The 21399-nt window shown below is 33.5% G+C and overlaps 1 protein-coding gene across 1 annotated transcript; it reads right to left on the minus strand.

Annotated features, from left to right (window-relative positions):
* Window positions 1-496: 496 nt before the first annotated feature.
* Window positions 497-8118, minus strand: LOC108203076 (cellulose synthase A catalytic subunit 5 [UDP-forming]). Its single transcript, XM_017371798.2, has 14 exons — window positions 7682-8118; window positions 6934-7129; window positions 6619-6854; window positions 6432-6534; window positions 6159-6342; window positions 4664-4930; window positions 4226-4571; window positions 3736-3873; window positions 3493-3618; window positions 3139-3351; window positions 2743-3013; window positions 2424-2620; window positions 1990-2340; window positions 497-1538 (listed from the first exon to the last, which is right to left on the minus strand). The coding sequence occupies exons 1-14, from the start codon at window positions 7760-7762 to the stop codon at window positions 957-959; spliced, it is 3291 nt and encodes a 1096-aa protein (XP_017227287.1). The 5' UTR covers window positions 7763-8118; the 3' UTR covers window positions 497-956.
* Between the last annotated feature and the right edge of the window lie 13281 nt (window positions 8119-21399).

A 21399-nucleotide genomic window follows, 5' to 3' on the forward strand; every position in this document is an offset into this window, starting at 1 on the left:
GCCCCTATTTCTTCCACATCATCTTTCTCTCATTTTCTTTCTTTTTTCATTTTCCCTCCCACTTTTATCTACCCTATCATTGTTAAAGTTCTAATAAAATATTATTTTTTCAAATATAGGAATTATTATAGAAAATACCGTGAGAGTAAAACAAATTTTTGCTTACCTATATTTTAGATAATCACTAATATATTATATTTTAGAGGTTCACCATAGCATCTTCTAAATATAATTTAAATCCTCAAATTGTTTGTTACTAACAAACCGTAACATCTTCTAAGTTTGTCTAGAAAAATTGTATTGTACCTGGTTGTACCAAAGTAAATAAATTCATTCTATCTGGCTGGACCAAGGTGAAAACTGAACCTGCCAACATAAATACCAGTGCAGACTGTGCAATGGCATTCATTATCAAAATTTAAGGTAGCATTTCAATTTTGATTGGTGTACTGTGTCAATAATAATAACACATACATTTGCTGACAAACAATAACAATTCACCGACACCGCCTTGGAACCTTGATATTACATAGCAAAAATTGTCCCATAGCATGAATATAATACAAGAATCATAAGTTTACCTCACAATTCTATAATGAAGATACAAGCCACAAAAGTACACAACACCACACCATCAGTGTTATAAAGTTTGACAAACTTAAAAAGCCTAGAGAGAATTTAATTTAAAGAATAATAATATAACTTTATATTCACCGAGACAAATTTTGTAAAAAATGTAACAAAAAGAATATGTTAATGGTACAACCACTGCACTGGCCTTCTATCTACACCACCAAGAATGTTCTAATAGGCTCATTTCTGCTATTTGACAATTTGTATAACACAGAACGTGTAAAATGTCTTCAACTGCGCAATTAAGTGACCTTTTTCTGCACTTTTTTAACAATCTTTCCAAATAAAAGACAACACAAAACACTTGACAATACCTTTGCGCCTCAGTCACAATCCAACCCGCAAACTTCTAATACAATGCCATCTCTTGAGACGAATGGGTTGACCCGTACCCATAACAGTGAAAAGATTGAAGCAAGAAGAATCGACCATACGACGATGATAGTCGGCACCCCAGATTGTTTCCCCATCATTCCTTTCAGGAAGGGATATAGATGGACAATGACCCAGATAGCAAAGAACAGCCTGCCAAAGAGTGGACCCCATGACTCATAACCGTTAGTTATAGCATCTGAAATTCCCACCAGTACCCCAACTATGTTGAATATCAGCAATAATAGAGGAGGGAGCAATAAACTAGTCCACTTGAAAAGGTACAGCTCGGAAAATTCACCATCGTCTCCTCCTTTCGAAGTAACTGTGAAGCTAGTGTTTACCCCAGCCAAAACCTTCAGAAGACCTTGAACGAGAGCAAAGAGATGTGCTGAGACACCCCCAATCACCCAAAACTGTTCATTTCTCCACAAATCATCTATGGCAACACGACCCCACTGCATTTCTAGGATACTAGTTATCGCAATGGACAAAAACATGGCCATGAACACAAGACTGGCATAATTGCTAATCTGTAAATTATGAAAGAAGTTTGTTAGCAAGTGATGCAATTAAAAATCTTTAAGAATTTAGAAGCATTTGAATAATAACATATGATGAACTATTCTTTTTGAATGGCAGCTTCACCAACTCTCTTTCTAACATGAGCTTCAGTAGCTCCCTCTTTCTAACATGAGCAACTCTACTTACTCATAGTTTTGGGGCACAGTTACAATGTACTTTGTTAATTGTCCAAAAGTGCATGGTGAACATTAGTTTTAATGGAATATAGACCAGTATGGCAGTATCTAATAATTATGGGTCACCACCACTAAATGAACTCTTGAATGCAAAGATCATATAGCAAGATTTTGACAGTGTTCAGCTTTAAACCAAAATTTGAAGATCGAGTCATCTGAAAGATTTCAGTATAAATGGAAAACATATAGATGCATTAGTTAACATAATCCAGTTGGAGCTTACCTCCGGCACGATAAACTTTCCGGTCAGAAGACAGACAGCCGGCAATGTGCAATACGCAACCAATGGAACTGATGTTAAAGGATAGACAACAGAGTTTATATAAGAAAACCGTTCCAGTGGCTTCAGACCACAGCCATACCCGTACCAGATCGGACAATGCTTGCTCATGAGAATCTCAACAGATCCAAGGGCCCACCTGAGGACTTGGTGAAGACGATCAGAAAGATTGATGGGAGCTGACCCTTTAAAGGCAGGCCTTTTAGGAATGCAGTAAACAGAACGCCAACCATGGCAGTGCATCTTAAACCCGGTCAATATATCCTCAGTAACAGAGCCATAGATCCACCCAACCTAATATATAAAAGATAGACATAAATTTAACAGTCGGAGTAAATCAACTAGATAGCTTAAGATGTTAAAGAAACTGTCAGTACCTCTTTTCCCCAGTCTGTCTTGTCCTCGTAACCACAACTAATAACATGAATTGCTTCTTTCAAGAGTGAAGCTGAAGTTGCTCCAGGCAGTACTCCACCTTCTTCTAGAAGTGTTGACGCTATAAACACTGGTGACTGTCCAAACTTTTTCTCAAATTTTATCTGGGGCATGAGTGATGTTTTTTCACTATCTATTCCTACAAGAAAGATTCACGTAAACTCATCAAAGGGTTGATCTGGAAAACTTTAAACAAGCCACCTTGACACAATAAAACACATGGTATTAAAACTATTGAGTAATAATTACCCTATTCTTTACCTTCGATCCCTTCTTCAATATTTTCAAGTGCATGTATTTGTGTTGAAGCCTCCCTGCTCTTCGTCTTCTTCTTATCCTTGGACTTACCTTTCTTGGTCTTCTTTCTAGATGGACAACAGCAGCAAAACCATTTTGGCAAACAGTTGCAAGTTTTTCCTTCCACTTTCTTTTTTACTGGCGCATCATATCCATAAAGTGCTTGCCTCCTGAACACGCAACCTGTTCCAACATATATCGGTCCTTGGATGCCGTCTAATCCTTTCATATTAATCTGTGCATTGATGGAAAAAAGTAACAAAATGCAACAAGACATTAGGAATAACATATGCCTCATTGTTTAGACATGTGTATACATGGACCATACTGAAATATGATATCTCAAGGTGTTTTACTTACATCAAAGAATACAACGTTACGATTTGAGTATCTATCATGACGATCAATCCCATCAAACCTTTGAGGAAATTGTACATAGCATATTTTCTTTCCAGATGTAGGGTCCATCATGAAGCACATTGACTCCCTGAGTGCTTTACTATTGTTTATATAGTGATCACAGTCAACATTGAGTAGGTATGGAGCATTAGAGATGACTGCTGAGACTCGAATCTAGAAAAATCACATGATACACGTTAATGAGAGAGAAGAAAGTATATTTTTAAATAGAATAAATTCAATTAATATTCACAACAAGATGAAGAAACGGGGGGCGGGGGGGATTGCATAATATTAGTAGCGCGAGGATATTACAAGAGAATTCATAGCACCAGCTTTTTTGTGGTGGTCGAATCCAGGCCTCTTCTCACGAGAAACATAAACTAGATGAGGCAACTCGTTTCCATCAGTATCAAGAACACCATTGTTACCTAGGAACACCTGTTGTATGCAAGTGAATTACAAATGTTTATACTAAGTAATAAATATCAAACATCAAATGGTCATAGGACACTAAAAGCAAGGTAAAAAAAAGCAAAGAACAAAAACTCAGCAAACCTGAATCATTCCAGGGTGATCTCTAACGTTGTTCCCAGGCCATGGAGTGCCATCTTGCATGGTCCATCCCTCTTCAGGAACCTTCTGTGCCATTGCAACTAACCCATTTATTCGTACTTTAAACTCTTCATAATCCCTCTGCACCAAAAGATTAAGTAATTTAGTCAGCAAAAAGCTACTGTATATATTTGTGACCAAGCTGAGAACTGACCCAGTTCCACAAGAAACCAAAATAACGACCACTGCGAAAAACATTGGACTAATTAAAGTTACCCTCTCATATTAGTTAACCATGACTCACAATGAAGACAGATAAGATAAGATGTCAGGTAATAGAGTTTCCGCAATTCCGCATGAATTTTACCTATTAATAACCTAATTCACATGTAATTTCATGTACTTTATCTTTATTACAGTATTTTGGATGTGAATATTAGCTCACCCCTAGTATTCGCATTATTGGAAAAAATGTAAAGAGTTAGCTTCAAACCTTCATTGCTCGCCGTTCCCTTACAAATGTAGGATGTACTTTATCTTTCAGATAGTCAACCTTCTCAGCAAAATACCACTCTGGGGCACGAGGTTCAATATTAAACTTCTTGCAGAAAGGAACCCACTTCCTTGCAAATTCAGATGTTTCAGAGAGGGCCTCAAAAGTGAGCATAGCAGCACCATCATCTGAGACATAACATGCAACCTTGTCCACTGGATAATCCACAGCAAGGATAGACAAGACTGTGTTAGCAGTGATGAGCGGAGGTTCTTTTAGTGGATCCACTGTACTCACAAACACATCAACAGGAGCCAACTCAGAAGGCTTCCCTTCTTTCTCATACCTGAGCCATTTTTGACAGATAAACTTAGATCAAGGCACACATAAGGAAATATTATTCATGAAATATACATACAGTTACCCTTTATAGTGTACCTTAGAGATAGTCTGTCTAAGTACGTTTCTCGCTCGATAGGGGACCATTTCGGGAATTGATCAAATATCCATGATACTGCAAACCATATTTCACAAATAACTGATACCAACCACAATGCATAGGCATCATGAACTGGATGAAGAAGCCTATAGTGGAAAAACAGTCCAAGAATGGCCATTCGTATTATAATGATCATCCTGTATGGATTTATCTTGCTTGAAGGGATTGGTAGCTTCCTTGATAATGGCTGCCTTCCTTCGTCCATCCTAGAAAAGATCACTATATGCGTCAACAAGTATCCCAGATTTAACAAGGAATGGAAGACAATAGAGATGTAGAAAATATAAGAAAATTGTACTTTTCCTTCAATGAGTAGTTATTTACTCTATTCTTACAATCTTTCTGACACAAAGCATGCAGAATCAGTTCCAGCGGGTTGCACTTTAAATCAATTAGAAAATTCAATATCAAAACATGTTGACGACACCCACTGCTATGAAGTTTCTTTTTCAAAAGTCACATACAGTTATCTCTTGGTTAAAGTATTATTTCAACCCAAACTTTATCAGTTAAGACTCCTTCCATATTTCAGTTGGTACTCCTTCGCATGACTTTAGTTTTATATTAGCGTGACCTGCTCAAACTTCAGCAGTCTTCTTTCGAGTAGTGATGCTATAAAAACATTGTTCAAGACAGAAGATACATGAATGCAAATGGTTAAATCTAATTTGGATGATATCTATGTAAACGACTGCCACATTAGAAGCAGCAAAACTGAGTGGATTTTTCAGGTGATGGCACAAGGGTTTCATTTAACCGAGCAATTTTAGAATTTTTTGCCTTGGCATCATGGAAACACTTGCAAAAAACTCACCTCCGATTAAAAACTATAGCAAGTGTTGCACATACAAGCAAATAGTTAAGTTTTGTAAGTTCAGAATATCGAATAGAAAGTAGTTTACTGGATCAAATAAAAGGCCCATATATAATTCCTACTATAATGCTACCCCCTTGCATGTAAATTAGTACGCAACTTAAAATCTATTAACACACAATAACAAATTAAGTTTGTTCTACTTGCTATTTCCAGTCTCAATGATATGAAAAATATTCACAATCATAATGAATTTAATGTTATTTCATGTTTCCCAAACTTTGAACTTTCTCTTGCATTAATCTTCAAAAAGGCATTTCTATTTTAGATTTTCAAAGCAACTTGATTGCAAGGATTTTTTTACTTTTGTGCATAATTTATAATACATGATCCAAGCCCAGAAGTAATCCGGTATACTACTGATGAAGATGTTATCAACTATACAAAACTGAAGAAGGAAATCTTTAAACTTTGAAGACATTAGCAAGCAAAACATTTATAGGAATCCCAAAGACAACAACTTTTCCATCGAACATTACACATTGTGCACAAATTTCGAGAAACAAAACAACATAAGCATTCCAATATTCCATGCAAGCTAAAAGAAATGTTACACTTACTTTGGCAAATCAGGGTCATCCAGATCATCCACATTGTTGCCACCTCCAAAGCCCCCTTTGTGCTTGACCACTTGAAGCTTATCATGCTGTCTTTTCCTCCACTCCTCCATTCTTTCCTTCCATGCAACAGAACCATACCCATATACTGCCAAATCCTTCTTCGGATCCATTGGTCGAGGTGGAACTGCAAGATTATGAGCAGATAAACACCAAGACAACTAACTACCTAAGCTCTACAAACAATTATGATTCAACATGACTGAAGAAACATACAAGAGACTGAAGAATCAGAATATGGCGTAGGATGAGCTCGCTTTGCACTGCCCATATAAGGGGGCACAATAAGGGCATGCCTGTCGGCTGAAATTGCATCATCCTGTTTAGACAGAGAGATTTGTTTTTAACTCATAAAATCGGTCAAAATATAACTACAGTAAGAGATGCTTTACATTAGTTTTACCTCTTGACCATAAGTAAGGAGAGGGATTTCAGGGTTAAGAGTAGACGAATCCATCTCTAAGGGTGCTGTAAGCCCAGACGCGTTAGATGGAACGCGACCAATATTATGGCGACCAGATGGGGCATTTGCATCTCCTCCGTGTTGATGGTATCTGTGGTCATTGCTCTCATAATCAAACTCATTATCTAAATCATCAAATTCATCTTCTTCTTCATCTCCATCCACTCTTGCACTTCCTGGTATTTGATTGAATTTAATATTCATATTGACTAGTAGACAGTAAGGAAATAGTAACATTTGGGCAGCTTGTATTACCTTTAACGCGCTTGTATCTGGTTCTACATTGAGGGCATGACTGAGTGCCCTCTCTTCTCTCATATTCATAACAGTTTCTGCAAACAGGGAAAGCACATTCATTGCAGGCAACAAATTGCTCCCCATCCACAGTTACTTCAATCTCATCTCCGCAAATCTGGCAAAAATGGCCACTTAACTCTTTCACAGAAGTAACCTGTAACATTCACCGAAATATACAATCAGAAATGTTCAGATCAAGAACCGTCTGGACTTTGGCAGAAGAAACTGACAGTATGAGCTCATCTAATACTTAATAGCCCTTACAATAATGTCATCAAGAGACATTAAATCTACAAATTTTAGGATTACAAAAAAATCTAGTAAAATAGCTAGAAATGGGAACTATGGATAGATCTAAAATCTATGAATCTTCTGAAAAACAAGCAACAAAAGTGCTGAAATGGCAGCTATCGCAACTCCTAAAGTAGATTTAGAAAGTATAAGGCTATTTTAACTCGCATCAAAGTCTACACCAAGAAGTTTCTTACTTATATCAGGTCATACAAAATATACAAATATAGTATATATATTTCAACCTCAGTTACAATATAAGCAAACAAGAACAGAAAATTAAGCAGATGGGCTCTTTGATAGTAGCAGAAAATCCCTAAAAAATCAATAACAAAAAAAAAAAAGAGTTGAAATCAAGTTCATATATCAATATAATGCAGTAAGAACAAAAAGATGGAAACTTTGAATCACTCACCCTTCCAACTTCATCAGCATTGATCAAAATAAACTCATTTCTGTTGTGAGAACCAGCAACAAGTCTTCCTTTAGTATCCATTTAGCCCCCAAATGTCACACACAAACACACACTAAAACCCTTCAAGATCCAATCTTTTTGCCACAAAGATCAAGACCCATGAAGGGAATGCAAGATTTCACTCACCCTTAAAAACCCAATTGGTAAATATAATTAACAAGAAAAGATTGAATCTTTATTCTTTTCTTGGTAGTTGATGGAAACCCAGCTCAAAGTACTTTGACAAGTGCCAACTACTGAGGTTGAAGATGAAAGATCTAAGTGTACATATAATGTGTGTGTTTGTGTGTGTGTGTGAGAGAGAGAGAGAGAGAGATTAGCGCGTAAGGGTAAAGGGACAGCGATTAAGATAGATCTGTGTATGTATGTTATGTTTTGATGAATAGAAAAGAACATGGGGGTTTTGTAAGAGTGGGGCCCGGCCGTGAGGGGGTGGAAGGGCCCCACCAGGGGAGCTGCCGCGGTGATGGAGGGGTATGATGGTAAATTCAGATGGAATTTTGTTGTAAATGTTGAAGTTTTGTACACAAGTCAAGAAAAAGGGTTTTTGTTTTGGTAGTGTCACTATAGTGCGTAAATGGTAAGGTTGGGCTGTCGCTCCCGGTTTTTGTGTGAGTTGTCAATATTTTCAAGTGGGCACACTCGTCTCCTTTTTGTGCCAACAAATTGCGAGTAGGGTAATAACAATACCGTATATAGAACTAGAGATCGTTCAAAAAATCCGAAATCTGAAATCCGATCTGATCCGATCTGGAAAAAAATCTGAAAAATCCGATCCGAAAAAAACCCGGTCTGGCCCGGCCCGGCCCGAGGGCCTAAAACAGGCCTAATATTTTCAAAAAAACCCGGATAAAATCCGGATTTTTGAAAAATCCGGGCTTTTTATAACTAAACCGGGCCTAGTATTTTTGGAAAAGCCCGGCCCGGCCCGATTTAAAAAAAAACCCGGTCCGACCTGGTTTGAAAAAAATCCGGATTTTTTTGGCCCGGTCTGGATCTGGCCCGAACAGATCTTTTGTGCATCTCTATATAGAACACAACAACCTCTCCGATAGACTCTTCATTTCAGCTCTTAATATCGTTGGCTATAATTGTTGGCGAAATGAAACCTGTAAGACATTATGTAAAATTTGCTGAACTTGTAAGACATTTTGTTTCAACGGTATTGACTATATTGATTGGCTATAATTAAAAAATAGCATGTTATTAATATTTTAAATTGTTAAAATAGAATATATTAGTTCAATATAGTAATAAATGATGTGCAATCTTCCTACAGATTTTTTACAGACCTGTAGAGGTTCGACAAATTTAGTCTTCCATAGGAGGTTGACTTAAATTACAGACAACAGCTGAGTATGGTTGGAGTTGAGTTTTTCGAGTTGTTGACTAATTTTTTTTATTTTTAGTATGCCAACTCACCTTTTAGCTAATGGCTTTCAATGGTCGGAGATGCTCTTACAGTCTGTGGCAAATCTTATTATTTTAAAATAAATTATAGTTTATTTTTGAAAAAATAAATTTTTTAGCCATCAAAATTATTATGTATTTAGAAACTTACGACTAAACTATATTTTTTTCTTTTTGTCACTAATATTAGGTTCGGATTTTTTGTCACTAACGTTAGGTTCGGCTTTGATTATTAACATTATGTTATTCTTTTTAGTATTATTAAAACATAGTGATAATCTGCAATATTATGATGATCAGATATGTGTCTATTCTTTATATGTAGTACTCTATATGTGCCCTACGTAGTTTACTTTGGAGGACGAGAGTTTGACACACATTTTAAAACTCTTAAAAAATTTAGTTGCATAAATTATTTTAAAAAAAATTGAATAAATATTTAACGTTTGAATTTTTATACACAAAAATAAAATCTCCAAATTAAGTTATGGAACTTTATTTTATAAGAAGTGGGAATCTTAAAATATGTGTCAAGCAATGTGAAAGAAACTATAAATAAATGAGATGGACGGAGGGAGTAATAATAATAATAGAAATGAGCGGTAAAATCGGGAAGAACTATAATTAGAATTCTAAAAAATTCATTAATCATCAATCTGAAAACAATGACTTCAAACAATTTATCATCTACAATCAATTCTCAAGCAAAATTGAGTCAAGTGATGCTATATTTTTGTGGAGTTCAACCACCAATTTAGATATCATATAAATCTCAAATCAAGGTTACGAAATTCTATGATGGTCTACCGTTTATTTTTATTATAGTATTCGTCATTATTTTTATACAATAGTATAAATAATTGTAGATGACATCTAACCTTAATTTTTATGAAACAATATATAATACAATAGACAATCATTATTTTTATTTAGAAAAAAATTAAAATAATTTATGAAACTAATCTTTTAGTAGTCTTAATATGTATGTCAAACTCTCGTCCTCCAAGATAAACTATCTAGGGGACATATAGAGTACTATATATAGAGAGAGATAGACGTCTATCATATCACCATAATATTGCAGACTACCACTATGTTTCAATAATGCTAAAAAAATAACATAATGTTAATCATGAAAATCCAAACCTAACGTTAGTGAAAAAAAAAATCCGAACCTAACATTAGTGACAAAAAAAATTATAATTTAGTGGTAAGTTTCAAAATACCCAGTAAGTTGGGTGGCGAAAAAATCTATTATCCTTTTATTTTTCGAAATTATATGTAAATATGTATTCTACTCTAGAAGTACCTATTTCGGTAAAAAAAAATTAGATATAATCTGATATTTAATTATAAGAAGTGTTATGTAATTGTGATTTTTGTTTCTCAAAATAATCTCATATATTATGAATTTGAGTTCAGCTAAATATTAGACCGGATAATCGTGTCCTGTCATGTATTTTCATATTTCGTGTATTTGAATGTGAAACACAAATATGAACGATTCTTAATTCGTTTATTTTATCTAAATTTGTATACAATCTGAAACATTGCATGTATTTTTTATGTCGCTTTTGTCTAGTAAATATAAATATGTTAATATAATCTAATAAAAAAATAATATTTTAATCTTTTAAAGAATATATTAAATATTTATATTTGCATACAATTTTATTCAAATTTGTAAATGTATATAATATGTGGGTAATTGTTTTTGATATAAAATACACACACACACACAATATATTTTCGTGTACCAAAAGTAAAAACCCGGCTTATTATTCATTGTGTAATTTTATGTGTTCGTGTATTTTGGAACTTCACTTATCAAAACTTTATGCCCAAGTATTAAATTTCTATGCCCTTATGTCATTTTGAGTTGTGTTGACATGTTGTGTATCGAATTGCCGTTTCGTTAGATATGCTCATAAACTTATCAATGATATATTATTAAATTAATCATTAAACATTTTTTACCATCACGTATGAAGTCTAGCTAAGTGAATTTGAGTAATAATCATTAGAAATATGATGTTTCATTATGATAAGTAATAATACTTAGCATAATTTTAGTAATAATCATTAGAAATATGATGTTTCATTATGATAAGTAATAATACTTAGCATAATTTTGTATAAGTATATGTAGCAGATCAATAAATAGTATCTGTGGTATCCATTGATTAGGAAACTGACCAACGGATGAGGTGTTTTGTAAGAAGTTTGACATATTTCATTTTGGTAGTTGATAGAATGATTGATCAACGAATATAGTCAATTCAATCAATAGATTTATAAATAGAATTCAATAGATTTATAATTAGGATGACAAATTGTAAATGTTCTAATTCATCAAAATTGCTTAAGTGAAGTGAAAATCAACGGATAAATTCAAGCTATCAATGGATGAATAATAATGTTTCATTAACTGCAATAAAAATCAATCAATGAGTTGTGAAGGTTGAGCTATCAACTACTGTCATGTGAAGCATCAATGACTAGTCTAATAAATTAACAATGATACTCAAATAACTTATCAATAGTTGTTTTGAAACTTACCAGTTGACAATAATAACATAGTTGAATAAGACAAATGTCATATGGGTTGATCAAAAAATGCGCGACAAACTTAGAAGGCAAGACAAATTGTTTGGTTTGATAATATTTTAGAGAACTCGAAACTTTCCATTTCTACTTATACAATTCTGGAGTATTCAAAAATACAATCAGTCAAAAGACAGATGTTTCCAGAATTGTAGAAGCCAAAGGAATGAGCATGATAGATGTCCTTTGTTAGGAATCAATAATTTTTGATGATAACATAAACATTTTGTAACATGTCTTACTTAGAATCTTTATCAAATTTCAGTTGTAATTGTTATATTTCTTATCATTGGGAATTATCAACGGATGGGTAGAATAGGATGGCTAATTGTAAATATCCAATGCCATGTAATTTTATCTAAGTGAAGGATATTCAACTGATGAGATGTAATTCTTCAACTGATGAAGACTGAAGCATGTTTCAACTGATGAAAATCAAGCATTCAACTGAAGACAAAGTATTCAACTGATGATGCTAAGGAATTCAACTGATGAGACTGGAATAACATTCAACTGATGAAGTTTGTAATTCATTCAACTGATGAGCCCAGAACTCTCAACTGATGAAGCAAAGAGCAGTTGAAAGTGACTAGAGCTTAAGTCTGACAAATCACATGGATCAAATTACACTAAAATAGACATGGAAGCCTAATTAGGAAAATAAAGAAGAAGCAGAAACATACTTATCTCATGCAGTGCAATCTGGATCAAATCAAGATGATGGTCAAAGATGAAGACATCTCAGAAAGCATGCATAACACAAAGTTGTGCAACATTGTTTTTAGATTAGAGTGCATTTTGTAATCTAGCTAAAAGCTTTGTAAATCTTGGAGTATATAACCAAGTTAGAAGCATCAGTTGAACTTGTTCAAATTACTTGAGAGAAAAATCTGAGAGTTAGAACTTGTTTGAGTGATGAACCAGCAGCTGTGCGAATTGTAAACAATCCACAGATTCTTCTATATAAAATCTCACGGGTGGATCATTCAATCCACCCGTATTTTTAATACTTGGTGTTCTCTGTTAAACTGTAATCTAGTGTACTGTTCTTGAATCTTTTAAAGTTGTAAACGATTGTATTCAACCCCCCCTTCTACAATCTTTCTTATAGCTGGTGTAAAATAACATCCTTACTAAATTTAGAAAAATAGAATATTTTTTGTCTAGTAGGATTGTAAACTTGGAGTATATAATCAAGTAGTTCACTATTTTTGTAGTCGTGAATCGAGAAATGAATTTTGCTTAGAGTTGTTAGGGTAATCTTGTATGCAGATTCATTAATCTGTTTGCAGTTGTGCTTGCTTTCCAAACACAACAGTTCTTCAATATATAAAAATCTCTTATGTGGAAAAATAATCCCACCTGAATTTTTTGGAACTTGTGTTTTTCTTCTCTAAATCTTACTTTCCTTTTTTAAATTGAAAAATATTTTTAAAATATGTGTATTGTATTTAACCCCTTTCCATAGTCTATCTTGTGGCACTACTACATAATTTATCCTACATAACACTCAATTTTTAGCTTAGATAACGCTTCAGTGTTATGTAAATCTACTTACACAACGGTTGTATAAGTGCTATTATGGTAGAGTACTTCAATAGCGCTTTTAAAAATGTTATGATAGTAAGCCTTTATGTAAGTACAATCTACTTCTATTCTTTTTTTTTTTTTTTGACAGAACAATCTACTTCTATTCTATAAGTTCTATGTTAGTATATACTTCAATAGCGTTTCCATAAGTGTTATGAAAGTAATAACTATTTTTCTAATGGAGTACAACACTTACATTACTTCATTAAACGCTATTGAAGAAAATATTACTTAAATATCCTTTTCAAAAATCCTATTCTAGTTATATATTTAAAAAATAAATCCTTTTATATTTTTTTCACATTTAATTTTATGTAATTGCATAAAAGAAATCATTGAATAGAATGAAAAATCGACAATGACAAATCTAAATTCTACCATAAAATAGACTATATGGGTACTCAATATAATAAAAAAAGCCATCAATTACAAAAATAAACAAATTTCATAAATGTTAAATATTTTGTAAGTCTAAATGTAAAGACAACCCTATCTGTTACATAGGGATGATAACTCAACAATAGAACAGGACAAGTAAATAACACTACGCCTGCACCGGAATTGGAAGATACGAAGACAAAGGTTGAAGAAGCCATCTACAGTCTTGAAGGAATAAGTTCACTGGAAGAAGTTCATTAATATGTTCATGCCTCAGTGAAGAATAAAGATTGAAGTATTCAAGATTGTGGAAGCAATGAAGATGTTGTCCAAGTACTCGAAAGATTTCAGTGCAACCCCTGAAGCAAGATATTTCTATATATCTTGGTTGGTTATTTATAATCAACAAACTGAAGCATAAACTAACCCGGAACCGACTGATCAATGTTTGCTGACAAAGACGGTACAATGTTTAACTTCAGTGTTAGTCGCTTGTGAACCAGACCAGTGCACTAAGCGTCAGCACGTACGGAGCTTTGCAAAGTATTTATCGATCGAAGAATTGATCCAGTCATATCAAGTCATTTGTTCCAAAGCCAAGTCAAGCCAAATGCCAGCTATGCCAAAGCTTACTGCTCAAATGCCATATGTCAAAGCTTCCACATAAAGCCATATCAGGAAGTGACATTTTATATATGTGTGCACTTATATATTTGTATATGTACAAATATAATTATATATGTATATATGTATATTTAATTAAATATAATATATATAATATATATGTATATATGTTTTTAAACATATGTATATGTATATTTATATGTATATATATTTAAATAAATATATATGTATATAGTATATGTATTTATATTTTACATAAACATTTATATATTTAAGTGTATATATATATATTATATTATGTGCATAAATATATGTATATTTATATGTATAGGTAATTATATATATTCTATATATATATATTAATATTTATATTTACATATAATTATATGTATATTATATATATTTAAATATATGAGAATATATTTAAATATATGTATATATATATATTACTATATGTTTATATAAATATTAATTATATATATTTATATGTATATCTTTATTTATACATATATTTATATAATATTATGAATATAATATAATATATATAATATATGATTTGTGCCAACTCAAGATTTGAGCTAATTTGGCTAAGTTGGGAGAGGAGCAAACTCAAGTCAATCTCAGTCAAAGGAGTGATAACAAGGAAAGCTTTTACAATGGTGGAGCAACATTTGACCGAAGTCAACAGCTCTTCCTCACTTAGAAAATTCTCTAAGTATCATCACAAGTGAAGACAATGCACTCTTGAGGAGCAAACTTTGACCAAGTCAAAGTTCGTCCCCAAGTGATGAGAGAGAACAAGGAAGCTATGTGAGGAGCAACATTTGACCAAAAGTCAAAGGCTCTTCCTCACTTAGAAAATTTTCTAAGTACATCACAATGGAGTATCCACACTCTTGAGGAGCAAACTTTGACCAAGTCAAAGTTCGTCCCCAAGAGATGAGAGAGAACAAGGGAGCACATTCAATATGGAGTTTCTTGGAGTTAGATTTATTTTGTTAAATCGAATCCGTCCAGGACGAACTCAAGTCGTCCAGGACGAACTCGTTAACCATGGTTAGTTTATGAAAGCCTATAAATATGTGATTGTGGTTCTCACAATTTACATCATCCTTCGGGATGGATGGCCAAGTGCTATGCACAAACTCTCTCAAATATACACACACCCTAGCCTAGTTTTGTACCATAAATATTTGTAGTGGATAGGGCTTGTAATATTTAGAGGAGTGGTCATTGTAGCCAACCTTCGGGTTTGGATTTGTAGCACCTTCGAGGTATTTATCAATATACAGATATACCTTGGAAAATATTGTGTGTTGGTTTAATATTTTCATATCTTCAGAAACCGACCCAATAAATATCCGGAACACGAAACCCATTACAGGACTGCAATTTATTTATCCGCAAGATTCGAAAGAATTTTAAATTGTAGTGAGTATCGTATTCAACCCCCCCTTCTACGATACTTTGGACCTAACAATTGGTATCAGAGCCAGGCTGATTGATATACAAATCAGGATCCTAATCGTACGGAAAATCAAGAACCTAGCTTTCGATATTTGATTAGGGGAAATGTTCTTCCGGTTTGTGTTGCTGAATTTGTCTGTAGGCCTAAGCAAGGATTATCTGTCGGATACTGAACTTTGGACCGGGACTTATAAATTTATACTTTAAATTTTAATAAGTTTATTTTATAAATTTAACTTAATTTATTTTAAACTTATTAATTGAGTTTATTATGAATTAATTAAATTTATCTTATAAACTTAATTAAATTTACTTTATAAACTTTGCTAAATTCATTTAATAAATTTGCTTAAATTTATTTTAGACTTGTAAAGTTTACTCTTAGACTTTATCAAGTTTATCATAAATTTTTATAAATTTATTATTTAAATTTGTATAGTTTATGATTTAAATTTAAGTTAAAATATAAAATATAAATTTAAGAGGATTTAACTGATTATGGATATAAGTTCAAGTTCAAGGGTTCAATTTAGTTTGTTCTGGAAGCTATGATTTAATTGGAGACGAGACACTTGAATATTTTCAAAAATTAAATTTATTTAATAAATTTTAATATATTTACTAAATGAATTTGAAATAAATTTATTCTAAACTTATTCAGTTTATTATGAATTTATTTGAATTTATTTTTTAAATATAATTAAATTTACTTTATAGATTTAACTTAGTTTATTTTATACTTTATTTTCTTTCATCTTTTAAAACTTATTTTTAAATTTATTTTCTTTATAATTTAAACTTAGTTTAAATAATCAAGTGTCCCGTAACCTTTTTGATTATTCTACTCCAAGACAAATCAGATTGATATTTAGTTGAGACAGATCAGGCTGACAGATTACAAGACAAACACCGGGCTTTCAAATACCAGATTCTCAGAACCGGTAATGGAAGTACATTGATGACCCAATCCAATTGATTACTCAAAGGATTATTAGAAGCAGTTTTCTATGTTCGACAAAGCTGATTGTGATTCGAAGAAGATTCTATTGAAGACTGATTGGACACTACTAACAGTGAATTTTGAAGAAGGTACTTCAGGCCTTGATCTGAGAAATTACTCTGACTTGATTATCAGATCACCAGATCAGGATGGGAATTTGCTACATCTGCAATGAAGTATCTTTCCAGGGCTCGGAATGTCAACTTTGAATGGTACCACTAGATGTAGGAAAAGAGAAGTTTATACGGACGAATCTTCAAGGGATTTCAATCTAACTCGGTGATTCAGGGATATACAATTACACAGTGAATTGTATCAATACTAAATCCATCCAGAATCAACTGAACCAAAGACAGAGAACTGTGGAGGTTTAAGGATATAATTACCGAGTTACTACCGCACCAAATCAGTTTCGTGCATTTATGTCAGAACCTTAGGATTGAACAAAAGAGTTTGTAACTGCTGAATTTGAGGAAGCTCAAGTCAACGAAAGTTAACACTTTTGAAAAATGTGAGGACAGAACTTCAAGGATTAGCATAACACTGTTTGAGAGGTTTAGTCATGTCAGATTCAGATGGAATCCATTGGTTTCAAGTGGAGACTCTTCGGGGTTCAGTTCGACAGGCTGTTTGAAAACTGAGTTGGTCAGTACACACAATATTGATTGGTATCTTTAGCAAAGGTGGGTTGCTATATATATTGAAGCCTCGACAAACAAGGATGATAGGGCTTGTCTGAATTTCAAGTGGATGTTTTGAAAGAAGCATCACAAGAAGTTCTTATGCGATTTTAGGAAAGGTGTGAGATGGATCAGTTGCTGATGAGAAGGATGATTATGGTTATCTGGCGATCCTAGCATTCTCTGAAGATGACTCAATTCGCACATCTCAGGTATGAATTCTTTCTATCTATGCAATACATATTTCTTTATATTCAAAGCATGTTATAAATCTCTGAATAGAATTGTTTAACACACAAGCACAAGCATGATAGCATCACAATAGATAATGATTGGACTAGTATGCTAGATCACTATTCTGGTAACTAGGATTGATGATAATCTTGTGCATGTGTCTTTAGCAGATTCTTAACATGTGTATGAATATTTAGAATTTGATTATTTGCAATGGTGAGATTAGAAGCTTTCCTTTGGAACACGACTCTTAGTTTTAGGGGTTATGATCCTAGCATGTATAACTTTGTTAAAACACTTTGTTTCAGATTCCCTAGTACAATTAGACTTGCTTATTTATCTGAATTGTTTGTTAAGGAATTTATTTGTTCTATGATGGAATGTCTACCTTGTGTCAGTAGAAATTTTAGAACTTCATGTTAGATCTAAAACTGACTTAGGTAATAGAGATAGTATAATGCCATATAACAACATATTGGAATCAGATCCTTATGCTCTTAGAAGATTATTGAATATATGTAATTCTACTTTATACCTGTTGCACTTGTGTTAATTGGTTTAAGTAGAGAGTACTGAATCTTCTGAATTGCATAACTGCATGTCTTGCTCTTGTCTTATCTTTGATTGTTTGCCATGTGTATTCAACATCATGTCTGCTTATTTTCATGTCATGAATGCATTTCTTTGTACTTGCATTGAATTTAGAAAAGCATGTTTGAGAATCACATTAGGGCAATGTCTAGATAAGAATTAGCATGTTAAGGTTGCTTCTGTTGTTACCACTGTTAAAGAAAAATCTCTAATCCATCCGGATCCAGTTATGATTGGGGACCATAGAACTCTTTCCATTTGTGATTGCAGGTTACATATGATCCATATGATTTTTGGTGCACTCTGTTTGCTGAGTAGCTGAAATCATATGATTCACAAAAAGTACCCTGTTAGCAAATGTGATTGTGTGAGCAGTTCCGTCAATAATCTTTGAAAGATGACAACAAAGATTCTCTTACGGGACATGCCTGTTTTCCTGGAATGTCATCATGGAAGAATATCTTTCTTGGAAGAGTCAAAGCACACAAATTCCTAGTATCAAACGGTTCTCTGACAAAGGACATTATGTCAGTTCATGGAATAGTGTTTTATCTTAAATCAAGAAGGATGTGAATATTGCTCGTAGCTAATATGGAACTTCAACTGAAGATGGAGTGAGCTGTTTTGATAGTGAAGCCTCATCAGATGAGTATTAGCTATGGCACTTGAAGCTCTCAAACTTGTATGTCAAAACAAGAAGCTCTTTTTATTAGTAAGAAGAGATTTGGTGAGAGGACTGCCTCATCTGGAATTCATTATGGATGAAGATTATGAGGTATGTCAATAGGGAAGTCAAAGGAGCATCGCACAGAAGCAAAGATATGATCAATATTGCTGAGCCGCTTCAGATGATACGTATGGATTTCTACGGATCAGTTAATGTCATGTCTACAACAAAGCCAAATATCTTTTTGCGAAGATCATTGACTACTCTAGATTCTTTCGTGTTGTTCGTATGTGTTCGAAGGACAAGACGTCACAAATGAAGGTTGATCAAGATGAACCCTGATCATTGATAAATCCAGAAAGACACCATTCTTGTCAGTGGCCAATCAGAAGCAAACACTAACTCTTGGTATGTGTTTGGAGGAAAATACCTCTTTGCAAGTCTTGCATTTGAAGCTCAAAGAATATTTTCCTCGGCTACTCAATGGAGTCTACAGTCTACAGGGTGATTGTGATTAATCAACAGAAGGTGATTGTAAGTCTGGACAGGACATTGAACGACACTTTGCTCCAAGCTGTTAAAGGTGATATTAGTGGTATAATAATAATTCAGATCCAAGCGGAATCTCTTTGCAAGGATAAGGATTATTAATGAAATCTCAGCAACAGCTTAGGGGGAGCATTTGGTAGATCCACTAGTCAAACTCAACACCACACAAGATAAACAGGACATATCAAGAACGTATCTGCTTAGACAAAGGGTTTGGAGTCAATATCATTCCCGGGTTCTAGTTCTTAAATGTTCCTAACGGTGAAGTGAAGACTGGGAGAGCTATTGTGAAAGGATGTTATTTCTTTGAGTTTCAATCTGAAGTGAAACTTGAGGAAGATTCAGAAGCTCTTAAATGGATCCAGATTGAGTGATTGCACAGCAATATGATCTCAATCAAGTTGGAAAGCAGATTGTGCGGAGTCTGATACCCTGACCTAATGACAATTCATTACTTAGTACTTGTCGGGTATTTAGATTCCAACTGGATGTTTTTGGCTCTGTTGCGAGGGACAAGCCAATTTGGTTGCTAAGAGTTACTACAAAGGAGAAGGTTATGAAGATGATGGAAACAGAATCTTCAAGTTCAGGACTCTACATCTTAGGGGACTCAACGACCTTCAAAATTGAACTAAAGCGCCATTGACGAGACTCGGGTTCACGATATTAAAGTGAGCTAGAAGATAAAGCTTCATACAACATTTCAAGGACTTTGCAGTTGCAGATCCAACGGAATTTGTATTTTCTTTCTTCACCAGCTCTCTATGAGTTTCTATCCAACACCTGATGATCGTCACGGACATGGTATGACTTCTGACTAGCATATTATTTTAATATCTGTTTGCTAGAGTCATATTTGGTATCCAAATTATTACCTCTCATGATACAAGGCACACACAATACAACTATCTGTGCTGTGATACCATGATTATATTATATGTGGACTAATGTCACTTGTGCAAGATAATTGCTAAGTGAATGCAGATTAGTGATATGATGAGTTTGTTGGAAAGTTGCAATTCTTCATGGTCTACTAGTTAGCCTAAAGAATGATGGCAATAAAAGGAAGTCAAGGATCTTTTGAATATGCGCATTTTGGAAGATTCTAGACCTGCCAAGACTTATGCCAACAACCACTGGACTTGATCAGTACAAGAAAGATACATCAACTGAAATGTCAAGTCTCAGAGGTATTCAACTTATCACTTTACTTAACTGCAAGTAGATCACATACTATATTTTACATAAGGTATTACTTCATTCATGAGCATGTCTATCATATTTCTTGAATGAATTCATGAGTATTAAATTGTCTATACATAGGACTTGTGAATTTATTTAAAATCCAATACCTCGTGCTTTTTGCTATTCTATGTGATTGCCATGTTTATTGCTTTGCATGCTTAGATGGTGATTATATGTTTTAGCATGAGTGTTTGTTATCTCAATTATTTAAATTGTGTTGCATGACAATTAAGTGACTTATTTGTTCATGATTTAAATGATTAGGGATGACATGAAGCATGACTTAATTATGTTATTTTTCTTGATCTATACCTCTTCAACAATTGGTATCTAGTAGAGAACTTTGTCATAATCTAGTCGTGATATATCTGTATTTGTGAACATACTTAGGATTATTTTCTAGGTTGAATTCATTTTTATAGGTATAAAATCTGAAGCATGACTTATTTGTTTCTAGACTTGTGACTTGTATCAGTAATTGGTATCTAGTTTGAATCTATTTAGAATTTAGTCATGATATACTAATATTTGTGGAGTTACTTAGATTCTCTTTAGGCTGAATCCATTTATATTAGTGTATATATTTGAAGCATAACTATTTGTGTTGGATATTTGATGA

The sequence above is a fragment of the Daucus carota genome, chromosome 1, assembly GCF_001625215.2.
Source record: "Daucus carota subsp. sativus chromosome 1, DH1 v3.0, whole genome shotgun sequence".
Lineage (NCBI taxonomy): Eukaryota > Viridiplantae > Streptophyta > Magnoliopsida > Apiales > Apiaceae > Daucus > Daucus carota.